Raw genomic sequence first — 13,939 nt, 5'->3', positions numbered from 1 at the left:
CACCTGAAAAGCAGAACAGAGAATTAATTATCTAATTATCATTTTAACTACTTCTGCATTGAGGAACATGGTACGCCTTCGCTTTGTATGTCCTGAGTTGAATGTAAATGAAACCAATTAAGTTTCACGCTCAACTCTCCCTCATATAGTAGAGAACTATTTTCCGATAAAGACACATGTTTAATAGTAATAAAATCCTCTTATTTGTGATAAAATTGTAAGATTTTCTTTCCTTTGTTTTAAATGCATTTTGTATTGGCACTCTGAGTTATACTGAAAAAAAAGCTAAATAACAAATTAAACCTCTTAACCGCGAACTGGAATGAGCAGATAAGCTACTGTTTTGTTTAAAAATGTATAATACAAGGCATCATTCTTCCTCATGAAATTGCATTTCAGGAACATTAATTAAACCAGGAAAATGTTGTGCTGTTAATCTTCTCCTTTAAGCTCGCGCCTGGTGTGACATTAATGTTTTTTAATCATGTTATGGCAGAATAATGTCTAGCAACATCCAAACTTTTTTACCAAAAACAAACAGCAATATGCCATCCATAATCCACACAGCTCTGTTCATCAGGCTTGGAGAATAGGAAGGTGGCATACAAAAAATGGATATCTTTGAACACATTTGATTGGCACATGTTCCCAGTTCCAAAATGTTAAACAAATTAACAGAGAATTAAAGATTGCTTAAGACTGCACTTACTGTATTCTCAACTGAATCAAATTTAAATGCAATCAGGTAGAATGAGTGAAGAGATGCATACTGTATAGGCATTAATGTTCATTTCAACAAGTTCACACACATTACCAGGTACTGTACATGTTACATGTTTTCTTTAAGAAAGATTCCGAAGCACAACTTTGTTTTTGATTTGTAATCAAGTCATATAGAGCCTACATTTCCAAGATGATTATAATATCAGTGTGGTTTAATGGCAGTGCCCCTAACATTGCACAAATGTTTGCTTAATAAGCGGCGGCAGTATTATTAATAATAATAACAACAATTATAATAATAATAATAATAATAATAATTTCTTACACTTATAAAGCACTTTTCTGGACACTCCAATCAAAGTGCTTTACAGGTAACCACCACGTAGATGATGTGACGCCAGCCAAAGTGCACCAGTACGCTCCCCACACACCAGCTCTCGGTGGGGAGGAGAACAGAATGATGAAGCCAATTCAGAGATGGGGATTATTAGGAGGCCATGACTGGTAAAGGCCCATGGGAAATTTGTCTAGGACACTGGGGTAATGGAGTAATGACCACAGAGAGTCAGAACCTCTCTTCTGAAGGATGACACCTTTTTACAGTATAGTGTCCGCATCACTATACCTGGGCACTAGGACCCACAGAGACTGAAGGGTGAACGCCCCCTATTGGCCCCACTAACACCTCTTCCAGCAGTGACCTTAGTTTTTCCCAGGAGGTCTCCCATCCAGGTACTGACCAGGCTCACACCTGCTGAGCTTCAGTGGGCTGCCAGTTGTTGAGTTGCAGGGTGATATGGCTGCTGGCTGAAAGCATTGAGCCCAACATTTTGCACTTTATTTTTGGAATAATGTCAGCTGTCTGTTCCTGCATCACAATGCTAGCATGAAAAAGACTTTACAGTCCAGGTGTTTCCATTTTAATTTTACTCCAGTGGGCGTATCTTTGTGAGAACTCAAACATCTGTACTGTAGGTATTATCTCAAAACTGGTAATGGACCTAAATACACAGTGTGTGTGGTGCTACGATTATGGATCTCTGAGATCCATAATGGATTTCAGTGTTGATCAATAGTGTGTCAGTATTTCTAGGTATATAATTCAAGATAGAAATGCTATGAATAAATGTCAAGAGTCGGTGCTGCATTTTGTATTGAACAACACTAATGGAGATAAGCACTCACTGAATCCTAAAATGACATATTATGCCATCGGTACTTCCAGGCAAATAATTTGTATGTAACAGCAGCTCAGATTAAAATGTGAAAAAAAATGCAGAAAAAAAATCAACAGCTTTCAGTTCAGCTCCTATGCAAACCATCACGTATTACAGTAAAATGAATTAATCACAAACACGGAAAGCTTTAAATCTACATGTAGTTTGAATAAAACCTCCAGGATACTTGCAGGCACATCTCAAAAACAGCATAACGGATTTCTTGGTTTTGTAGGTGACTGGCACATGTCTAGTTTCCCTGTAGAGTTCCACAGATTGTCAAATGAGATTTAAGACTGCTCTGCTCAAAAGCGTAGCATGTTGCATTATTAATAAAGCAACAGTGCCAGGCTTTGGATTAGAGGGTTACTGAAACACAGCCCACTGTATGGCTTTGCATTGTTTTCATTTTCAAGACCCTATACCCAGCATCAGTATGAACACAATATGTTCATTATATACACAAGATTTTATTTAGATTTGTTTTATTTTTTTTTCTATTTACAATTAAACGCACTTGGTTAAAAAATAATGTAATAATGTTGATGACAGGATTTATGCAGAAGCTCTATATGTTGGACTGTTCGTAATTGAGTCTGAGAATCTGGTCAGCTTGCTGCCCCCTATAATCGTGTGTTGTTAAGTATAACTGTTTCATGATGAATGAGAGGAAAATCTAAATTTGGTTCATATTGCAGTGTGATTTAATATACAGTAGTACTGTCTTGTTTCCATTAATACATCCATTTGCCCTTACCAGCTGAAATGTTACACATTCTCACTCACATAATACCAACCGTTTCACTCAATCACTAGCTGAAGTGTTTCTTTGAGATTAGTAACCTTTTGTTTCATTTTTATAAATTCAGCCTTGTGCAATACTGACATGAAAAGGCAGCAGGATGAGCAAGCAGTGTCCAGACGCTTCTGACAGTCACAGGTGCAATACAGTGATTTCTGGATTCACATGCCCTGAGATGACTAAATTGGCAGGAACCAATTCTCATCTGGCCGAAGTAGTTCCCACTGACTACGGTAGATGCCTGGGAGGCCATCAGAAGCCTGGCCAAGGAAAGACTCATTCATGTGCATTAATCATCTCCACCGTACGCGTTGATTGCATTTGCTGGATGCAAGGATACAGTTTAAACGATGATGACACTCGTTTATCCTGCTTCTTCATTTTATGTGTTGGTTAAGGCACTTGAGCATTTAAAACATCTGAGGAGAAAAAGAGTTCAACAACACGTGCTGCATATACAGTACCTGTCTAGCTACCAAAAATCCTGAAATGTGGCTTTATAACTCTGAAAATTAAATTGAATTATCAGTGATATAAAGAGTAATAATCGTACAGTATGTGTATAAAATGCCACAATCCTGTACATTATAGGCTGAAGTCTAATCAGCAGCCTGCAAGAGCCCAAGATTCACTAGATTCACGATCCAGGACTAACCGCATTGTAAGACAAAGGAATGCAGTCAAAAACACTTCCTTTAAATCACATCTAGAAAGTGAAGCAGAAAGTCACTGTAATCAAGTAGGCAATGGACTTTATTACTGTAATGTAATTAGCTATCGTTCCTATCCTGAGAAAGTGATAAACGGATCCATTTTACATCCATTTGCCTCCACAGAATGGTAAATTTACAACCATTATATTAAAGGGTTTGGCTTTAAAACTTTTACCCTCAACAGGGAAAAATCAATATGGCTGCGTTGTACTGCTAAGACAATAACATTCTTATATTGCTTGCTCATTTAAGAAGCCTCCTCATGAATGAAGTTGCTAAGAACAAATCAACATTGTTTGACTGTATAATTCCTAAATATACCAGACAACAGAATATCTCTGTTTTCTCCCCAGTCCTTTGTATGCACCTTGCAGTAACAATTTGCAAAAGACAGAAAATGTATTTTAATGACTGAAAAGCCTCTGCTCTGAAGCACAGCACATCTCCCATTTAATGTGTGTTTAGGTTGACGGTCATAAAAGCTATTATCTTCCCAGGTTTACTGTACATTCAGCATTATAGCAAAAGAATTGCTTCTCAACCTAAATAATTAAACAGACACACAAACCACATACAAATAAATGCACAAAAGCATTTGGGCTGCCTTATTGTCTATTCTCTATACAATGAAAAGCGTTTGGCAAATACACTGCTGAATACTCCATACCTTCTGCTGAAGGTAGAGCAGGAGAACTGGGGCAGAGACAACACAATGGCAACAGCTTAACATTCTAATTGAAAATAGACAGACAAGCCAGAGTAATTTAAAATAACATTTTATTCCAAGGTCCTATCATGACTGATACCAAATACAGAACTTGTGTAAAGACAAATGTTTACTGTCGGATAGAGTAATTTACAAAAAAAATCTTTACATATTTTTTAGAAAATGATATATTGATGGGATATGAATATTTTCACCTTTTTAGCTTTTATGATGAGTTTTAATTTTTTAAAGCTTTAGCTGCTTAGCCCATAAAATCACCACATCTCATACTGTATGCAGAATTAGGTTGTTTTCACATAGAATGAACTACCAAAAAGAGCCACAATGACAAAGAATGATGGCCAAAAATTCTCCCAAATAATAACATTTATAGGCCAGTACTGACTATAAAAACACTGCAGCAAGAATTTTGTTCCCCAGCATTTCACTGCACTGTTTTAAAGGCATCTCCCAAAGTAAAACAGCAATTTACCAAATGGAAAAGGAATTATAGCATCAGCCTCCAGGTTTTGGGAACCCCTTCCCTTTAAACTTTATAGCTCTGAACAGCCCACTTACACATACAGTACTTCTATCTTCTATTCTACAGAAAATCCACTCTACAGTCAATCTGCTTACTTTGCTCATTTTACTTTACAGCTGAAGCAGAAGGTGCATTCCTCCAAAGTTTAAAGGGAAATACTGCCAAGTTTCTAACCAAATTACTCTTCCAGATGCAGGACAGGACACTAGGAATGTGTAGCAGTACTGTAGTAGCAGCTGTAGTATTATAATAATAAGGAACAAGTAATACAGAAGGTTTATTCCATGCTGAAAAGAGAAGAAAGAAAACACAACATTTCGGCTGTGGAGCCTTCTTTAGGTGTGAGTGGCATGATCTCATTGGGTCTCCTGGCCCAAAACGTTGTTTTCTTTCTTCTCTTTTCAGCATGGAATAAATCTATTACTTCTTCCTTTGTAGCCTATGCATGCTGACACAGCTACCCACCTGAACTACTATAATAATAATAACAACAATAATAATAGAAAAAAAACAGAAAGGGGTTATTATTGACCATAATGGGATACTACAGCTATAAGTTCAATCACATAAAAAACACACTTCATGTCTGATTTAATACTAGACTGAGAAAAAACAGCAGATCTTTGAAACATCAGGCTCTGACAACACACTGAGATCAACATGATGGAAAACTAATTACAATTGCCTTTCATGAGAAAAGGGAGAACACAGAAATGAGTAGTTTGAAAAAAAAAATGACAAGTTATTGTTGTCATTTATAAAAGCATCACGTTTTACATGAGAAAGCAGAAAAGAGCTTTGTAAAGGAACCATCGAAGGCAGATGAAGAAGCAGAACCAGTATAGTGGAAGGTTATCAGACACCTACCGCTTATCCATTTTGCTTCAGGGTCATGTACAGCAAAATCGGGTTTAAAAAGATCTTCCACAGAAAGTTTAGTCTCACTCCCACTTGAGGTGTCATCTGCAAAGTAATAATAATACTTATTTCTTTGATAGGCTTAAAATCTATTCCTTTCTTTGCCTTGAGGAAGTCAGTTTTAATAGATGCTTCAAAGAAATTACTGTTAAATTCAAGGATTGAAATTCGAAGCCAATTTTACACCCAAGATGAATGGACACCATGGTCCAACTTTATCTTTTAAATTTCTTACAGGATATCAACTCACTACTTTGAACTCCTATCATCTATGACTGCGTAAGGAATAGATGTAGTGCAACATCATTTTCATGCAATAACAGTGATGGGGTGGCTAGCCACCTTTGAAAATGAAATGAGGGCAACACAAAGTGATGAAGGTTTGGGTTCCAGACACTGCTGCTGTACACTTGAGCACAGTACTTTATCTCAGTGGCTGCAGTCCACTGACCTAGCAATGCAAGGGGTAGCCCAGCAATGAACTAGGATAATCTCTGGCCTTTGAGCCTCTAGCCTGGGGTATGGGTCTGACCTACTGTACTAAGCATCAACAGCACAAATCTAAAGTCCTTGCTTCGAAGTTATGTGCTTTGTTTTCTTTTTCGAGATTTTTAACTTTTGTCATAGGTATCTCAATAGGAGTGCTCCAGCGTTATGGTGGTCTGATACAGTAGTTTCTGTTGTATCACAGTGCTTGGGTGACAGAACTGTCTAAATGACTTCCAATTCCGATTGATTAATTAGTATACAAATTTGCTAGATTTCACCAGTAAAACAGAAATATATACTATGTGTGTGTTACAAGAAACATACTGGTATATGTAATAAGAAAATAGAAGTCTCTTTAAATGTTGCTGCTTTCCAGTGAAACTTCCAGAGCTCATTCTTAATAATTAATGACCTGCTCACTCTTAAAACACACCATAACCCTGAAAGGTGTTTCTCGTAAGACAGATAGATTAGCAAGTAAGCCCAATGGGAAGCTACTGTATATTGTTTTGAATTACCTTATACTGTACATTAACTCATGCTTAATGCTTCTATTTTTGAAAATCAAAAATGCATGTTGACAAAGCTGTAACTGATGTTTCACAGCAGTATTGTAATATGATGGCAACAGTTTTCTTTAGTGTTTTAGGTTTACTCCCATATTTAGACAACCCCTCCCCAAGCACACACAGAGATGAAACAATGTGCTGTTGAACTGATTAGAAACCCAATATGATTGCAGTAATCAACACAGAACAGTAATGGCGAAATGGTTATTACAGAGTTGTTTTTCACACATCAGCTAATCCATAGCTCATTACGTGGTTCTCCAATCACTGAGTCGTACAGTATATACACAGTAAATTTAATAAAAAATAACAACACTAGTGATGTGACGCTAAGCTTTGTGATAACATCCTTCTTACCTGGGGTGAGCAGTATGACCGACATGGTAATGAGGGAGCAGACCACGAGAATGACCAGCAGTGCGATAGCAATTCCTTTCCAGTTCCTCTGTGGAGGGCTGCCACCTCCCAGGTCCTATAAAAGCACAAACAGTGATTTCGATATGCAGACTGAAGCTTCAAAAATGTTTTGCTGAAGCAGAAATTATACGACACACTTTTAGCTAACTTCAGTGAGATTGATCCAGGCATTCCTGAACAGAAAGCCACTTCTTCTGGGTTGTGGTAAATCCCAGAGCCTTAGGGCACAAAATGGGATTACACCCCGAATGCTATGCCAGTCCTTTACCCATTACACGCATGCTATGAATGATCTCTTTCTTTGGTAGAAAACATACTGTAGCTCAAGGGCATGCGCACATGAAAACTTCAGTTCTACGCCGATGTCAATCTAAAATCTGGCTTTATTCACAACTTTCTTCAAGTAAATAGTTTTGCAATGAAATTTAGCTGACCACTCCGCAGGCTCCTACATAAACCCTTATCCCCAGCATCCCTCTTTAAACTCTGTGGCACATCCTTTTATACAAATGAAGTCCATGGGACAGTATTCCTGTTCCAGTCAATGCATCAGGACAATTAGTGTCCTGTTGTACTATACTGTATATACCATATACACAGTACACTCTAAATTGAGAATTACTGACAGATGCATTCCTAGAGTCTGTGTGCTCAGGGGGAGACAGTGGTGATCCCATACTCGTTGCTATAACATAAAAACACAGGAAAGCTTACAAATTAGAAGAGGCCATTAAGCCCATTCACTGTAGCTCGTGTGGTAGTTACTAGCTAATTGAAGAAAGGATCTGATCCAGCTGCTTCTTGAAAGAAGCCCAGGTATCAGCTTCAACAACATGGCTGTGTATCTTGTCCCATTCTCCCACACCCTCTAGGTAAATCTCTCTCACGGGGAACCCAGCCAGTTTAGAGACCCCGATTAACCAGCATGTGTTTAGAAAGAGGGAAGAACCAAAGTTTCCTGAAAAAGCACACATACAGTAGACACAGTGAGAAGAAGCAAAATATACACAGAATGTGTTCGTTCCAAGAGCTGTAAGGCACATGCCACTCTACCGTCAAGTAAGTACATAAAAAAGGTTACAAATGAGAGGATCCAGCCATTTGGCCCATCTAGCTTTGTAGTTAGTAGTGAATTTATAACATTCACATTCAACCATTTCTTCAACATGGCAGGATAGCCTGTGCTCTACTCCCACAACACCCAGTAAGTGATCTTAAGAATAATTAAGTAATTAACACATCAACTACTGGATAATTACAATGGATATAATATCCAATGGATATAATTATCTGATAATAATAAACTGTAACGATTACAGTCATTCCAAGCGAGTTTTAAAGTTAAGCTTAACAGTTTAAATCACCCGTAGAATCAGTCTAAAGCACTGTTTTTATTAACGTTAGCTAATCATACTGGATGTGTAAAAATACAGTGTGATGTTGATATCACATTTAAAAATGTGCATTTAATGTCCTGTTTATGTGGCAGAACATTAAATGCATATTTAACACACTCACACAAGCTCTGTTATGTATTCTCTATGTACATTTCAAAGGAACAAAATGTAATAGCGTGAGTTAGTCTCAATTTACCAGAGGCAAAACTATTGGGCATGACTGACAAGCATACAGATGCCTGAAAGACTGTTATATTCTCAGATGAATTCAGACTGAGCTCCAGAACTCTGACTGCTGGTACAGTCTAGTGGAGACATAGTGAAGACAAGAACTATTGATTGATTTCAAGTGACCGTTCAACTCAAAAGAGATTACATTCTTAGTCTTGTATGGCAATTGGACCTTGTATTTTATTCACATGGGAGTCTGAGAAATTCACACAGGCAAAAGTATATTATAAGAAGCAACTTTCATTTTTGAAATACATGAAAAAAATGTACAATAAAAAGGATTCACAAAGATTTTTAGTTTCTGTGCACATAAGGAATGTAAACAATGATAATTACTGTACTTCTTTCCAAATTAAAAGTGACATCTCAAATGTTATCCTTATACAGTATCGAAATATTAAAATGAAAATAAATGCAGTAAATAAATTAGCATTTGTTAGCTGCACAATTATATCAAGAAAAGTAAAATTCTAGATTATATTTGCTAAATGCAAAGTCTTAATGCATAGTTACATACATTATGTATCAAGAAACAAGAAAATCCGAGACCTAATTTAAAAAACAAATCTTTTTGCTGATCTTGATAGATTAAAGGGATGGGTACTATATATAGTCATATGAAACACTTAAAAAAGATACAGATAATGAAATTCCTTTTCACGTTTATTTCAAACTAACCGGTATGTTCATAAATAGATGTGTTGCTGGACTGAAAAGACAGGCAGGTAAATAGACACAGAAGGGGGTGTAAATTTACAAGCTTGAACTTGTAAGGCAGTAAAGTAATTGTTCCTTTCCTGTAATAAAAAGTGGGTATTATTACATGTAAAGGCCTTACACGTAATAATACCTTGACAATCACAAACTACACATTGTTAAGACCAGTTGCACTACATCAAAGTAACAAAAATTAGTCACCTGTTTTTATTGAGTCACTAGTTTGTGGGTTCATGTTCTACAATGACATTAAGAAACCTGTGTATCCACATAGAAATGAGTCTGACCTTTATTTGACTCTCTGCAGACTAATGTGGTACTTATCCAAAGATCGTATGCCATGCCATGATAATTAATTTCCAAGCAGAAGATCACATTGATTCCTGAGTAAAGAAAAGTAATCTAACAGGCTTCACTTCATTTGTCCTACAAAGACCCAATTTCAAAATACCATTGTTTATAACTCAAAAGCACAAGCCTGGTAACAATGATTAATTCATGCAATGAACAAAACAGAACCTCTTATTCCTGGTAAGGGAATAATAATGGCAATATTACTAGCATTTTTGCTATTCTGTGGGGTCTTTAAACTTTATTTGCCTTTAAAGAAAAAGGCTTCAATCACTAAAAAAAACATACTTTTACAAATTAAGTTTTGTTGCAATGTAAAAAAATCAGGGTGGATTTAGCTCATAGAATTGTCAGAACACACAAATATATGAGCCTGTAACAGGACACACTGTACAGTATACATTTACCTGTAAAGAGACTAATGTTTAGTTATTTTTTTTAGAAATTTAAGTTTTTCATAACAAATCACTTTTACTATGTGTATTTATAAGGGTTCCATAAGCATAAGGCTCCATTGCAAATTAAGGTAGAACATCTGTCTCAACAAAAGACATAATTTCATATACATTTTTAAAACGAAATAATAACACTTTCACATAATGATCTTGCACTTAAGATAAACTCCTCAAATCGTTATTTTCCACGTCGATTACTAAAACATATGGATAAGCCTCATATGATAACATGTTTATTCAATTCATACACAAGAAGCGTGCTACTTTCTTTAGAAAGTGCTCTTCACAATAAAATAGAAAGAACGTGCCCACTGGAATTATGCACTTGAATTGTTAGGGTACAATTAGATGAATACACTTAGTATGAATGACTGCATGCCTCTTTATTTATAATAGATTATTGATATCAAAGGAATTCCTTAAAAAACAGTTTCTCATTCCATCTACAGAAAAATTTTTTTGAAAGGAGCATTAAAGTTAAAACTAGAGATGGTTCTAAATTAGCTTGTATACTGTATTTTGCATGTATTGTCATAAGCCCAGGTATTCTCACATTTAATTTTCACGGGAAGGACACTGAAATGTAATCTAGGGTTGTTTGTTGTTTTTTAAGTAGCCAGAATGTACAGTATACCTGAAAATTGAAAAACAATTTTCTGCCAATCCCCAATTTGTTAGTCAGCTCTACACAGCACCCACCCAGGGCAAATGCCATAGGGCTGTACAATATGTAAATAAAGGAGAACATTTGACAACATAGTGCTAGCAAAATTTACAGGTACAACATCCCCGCTGACATGCTTGACATATAGGTGTTTCTTTTACTTTTCAAGTCTTTCAACAGCACTGAAGTGGAACAGAGCCTGCAGAGACATACTCCATGAACTGATGGAAAAAAATAGCCTAATTATATAGTTGCAGATGATTTGCAAAGATTAGACAAACACTAGAATGTAAAGAATGATTCCCTCTATCCCTGTATATTCATGAAATGAAACCTACCGTATTACCCAAATCAAACCACTTTGACCCATTTACTTGTGTCAGAGTATGATCTTGGTATTTGATGGCAGTTTTCCAAAGATTAAAAGAAAATTACGGCAGAAAAAAAATTGCCCTCTACTAGATTCATAATATCCAACCTTTAATCCAGTCAGAATGTTGTTATTTCAATCTTTCATTCTGGCTTTAAGAGAACATTCTTAGAAGACTACAATCATTACAAATAATATGCTTCATTTTACCTCATAATACTCATAATTTTAATTGCAGGACAAACATATGACCAGTTTGTGAGCAGTGCCAAGACTGTCTGGGAAACAAGCTGGACCATGAGCTACTACTCTATAACAGAGCAAATTAGTCTGGAGGAGCTAGACTTATACAGTACCTTTATTTCAATCACCCCTTCTCTTAAACCACCAGTAAGGGTTACCTTCACACTAAAACCTAAATAAACCATCGAACGGGAAAGTTTTTTTTAACAGGGAGATATTGGTAAAAGACACAATATCTGGCTAACCTAGCCTTAATCTTATTTTTTTGGCCAAAAAAATAAAACAAACAAAAGGATGTCAAATTTATTGCACCTGCCATTAATAACAGAATGAATAATTATCATCATCACGTTTATCATCATCACCACTCCTTGTGTACATAATAACATGGCAAACAAATGAGCAGCAGCATGGACTTTCCTGTGCTTGTTTAAATGCCCAGGTGGTTTAATTTCCTATCTGTCTCTCTTTCCTCCATGTTCTGCTCATCTCCACTTCACAGAGCGCACTACACTCCCAGGATGTGATCTGCCTGACAGACCACAGGTGGTGTTTGCAACAGCAAATCGGAACTGTCGGACTGTGGTAAGCACCTGGAAAGAGAGCAAATTGACAGGTTTGACATTAAGTATCTGTCTGACGGCACTACAGCCTTTTCACATGCAGCTTCCATAGCTTAAAACCTATGTAAATATTTGCTTGCTGAATACTGTACCTTCCGATGCTGTTTTTTTTTTCTTAATAAAAGATCTTTAACAATCTTTTTTGGAGGTGAACAGCCACAGGCACGTAAAAAGACACCCATGCTTAAATTCCTGGTTGAAGGGCAAAATGTAGGGCAATATTTCTATGATTTATCAAGTTTGTGAGCATATACTGTACATGACAAATGGATTCACTTGTGCATTCAATCATTTTATACCTAGGCTGTGGATGGCTTGGTGTTGTTGTAGTATGAGCTAGTGCCTCCCACCTCTCAGGTCCAGACTGAGGTATCTTCTGTGTGGTATTTGCATATTTAATTTAATTTAATTTAATTTAATTTAATTTGGGTTTTCTCAGGTTTTCTCTCCACTTCTAAAGATATGCTGGCTAGTTTAATTGCTCCCTATCCATTGTGCTTGTTTATGAATTCTGTGTTAGTACTTATACAAGTTCTATGTCATTTGTCTTATTCACATTCTGAACCATGTCAAAGGAGTACAGTACTGTATATCAGCAGTGGAAAGATCTGCTGATGACAAGATCTACCAAAGAAATGGATGGAATAACCATGGTCAATACCTTAAATTCACATTTTTATGGTGCAGTTCTGGGTCATCTTTTGAGATTGTGTTTTATCAGTGCTTATTCACAGCATCGACTGAACTAAAATCCTGCATACAGACAATAATACAAGCCAGATTTTTCTGCTTTTCCCTGCAATCATGAATCACAATCCTTTCTGTCTCCCTGGTCATCACTGCCATTTGGCATTCATGATTTGGCTACTTGCAAGAAAGAGCATAAGGCTGATTAGAGCTTCTTGAGGATCTGCTTGGATTAAAGCTACTGGACTTTTTACCACTAGTGGAAATCCTGCCAGTCTTATTTTGTAGACCAATTCCTTTTTATAATCACAATGCCACAACAGATACTAACAGATGTCATAGTCAAACCAAAGAAATTGATCAAACTATATACTGTGAAGCTTAATCTACATAAGAGAAGTGCAAATGAAATTCATTACGCTGAATACTTGTTTAAATACTTCTAAAACCTAAACTATTCTTAATAGCAGTCTTAAACTGTATGGAAACCCTTTTTATTTTATAGTATTTTTTTTCTTTACTAGAAAGACCTAAATTAAAGACAGAGTTGGGGTTGAAAAAGCAGACACTACTTTTAAAGGGGGATAATTAAAGTACCTTTCGCTTCTTTGCAAAAACACAATTTTTTTACCAAGAATCTATTGACTGAGTATCGACAAAGGTTTTCATTTAATATAACAGTTGCACTAATTGCATTAATTGGTATTCGGCATAATTTATTAAGCATCTCACATTATTTTTGAGGTTATGAAAGATGTCAGACCAGATATAATAAAACCAAACTTAAGTTTGTCTTCATTTGAAATGCAGCTACAGGGAATATTGCAAACTTTTCATGTTTTATGCAGATGCTGTATAGCAGTGTGGTCTTCTAGCTAACCACAAGACAAAATGTTAATGACATGCAAAAGGCAAAAGCAGAGAATATGAAAATCTTATCACTTCATGTCAACTCATATTTTATAATATCACACAGCATTTAAACATACGCATGGGGCCTGTATTTACTGATTTAAAAAGCAGAATATCTACTGTAGGTGTCTTATCCTTATCTCTTATTTCAGATCATGAATGAAAAGGCTATTCAAAAGGTTTTTCTGTAC

General features: G+C 36.2%; 1 protein-coding gene across 2 annotated transcripts in view; it reads right to left on the bottom strand.

The window, feature by feature from the left end:
• LOC102691350 (inactive dipeptidyl peptidase 10) overlaps window positions 1-13,939 on the bottom strand; it is a 214,304-nt gene that overhangs the window by 92,374 nt on the left and 107,991 nt on the right. For both annotated transcript variants that reach the window (XM_006636260.3, XM_015358664.2), the window contains exons 2-3: window positions 7,039-7,153; window positions 5,573-5,668 (exon numbers count right to left, since the gene is read on the bottom strand). In XM_006636260.3, coding sequence (XP_006636323.2) covers window positions 5,573-5,668; window positions 7,039-7,153 — 211 coding nt within the window. The remainder of the gene's footprint in view (window positions 1-5,572; window positions 5,669-7,038; window positions 7,154-13,939) is intronic.

The sequence above is a fragment of the Lepisosteus oculatus genome, chromosome 12, assembly GCF_040954835.1.
Source record: "Lepisosteus oculatus isolate fLepOcu1 chromosome 12, fLepOcu1.hap2, whole genome shotgun sequence".
NCBI classification, from domain to species: Eukaryota; Metazoa; Chordata; class Actinopteri; order Semionotiformes; family Lepisosteidae; genus Lepisosteus; species Lepisosteus oculatus.
Note: the sequence above shows the minus strand (reverse complement) of the source record. Positions and strands in the feature narration are given on the sequence as shown.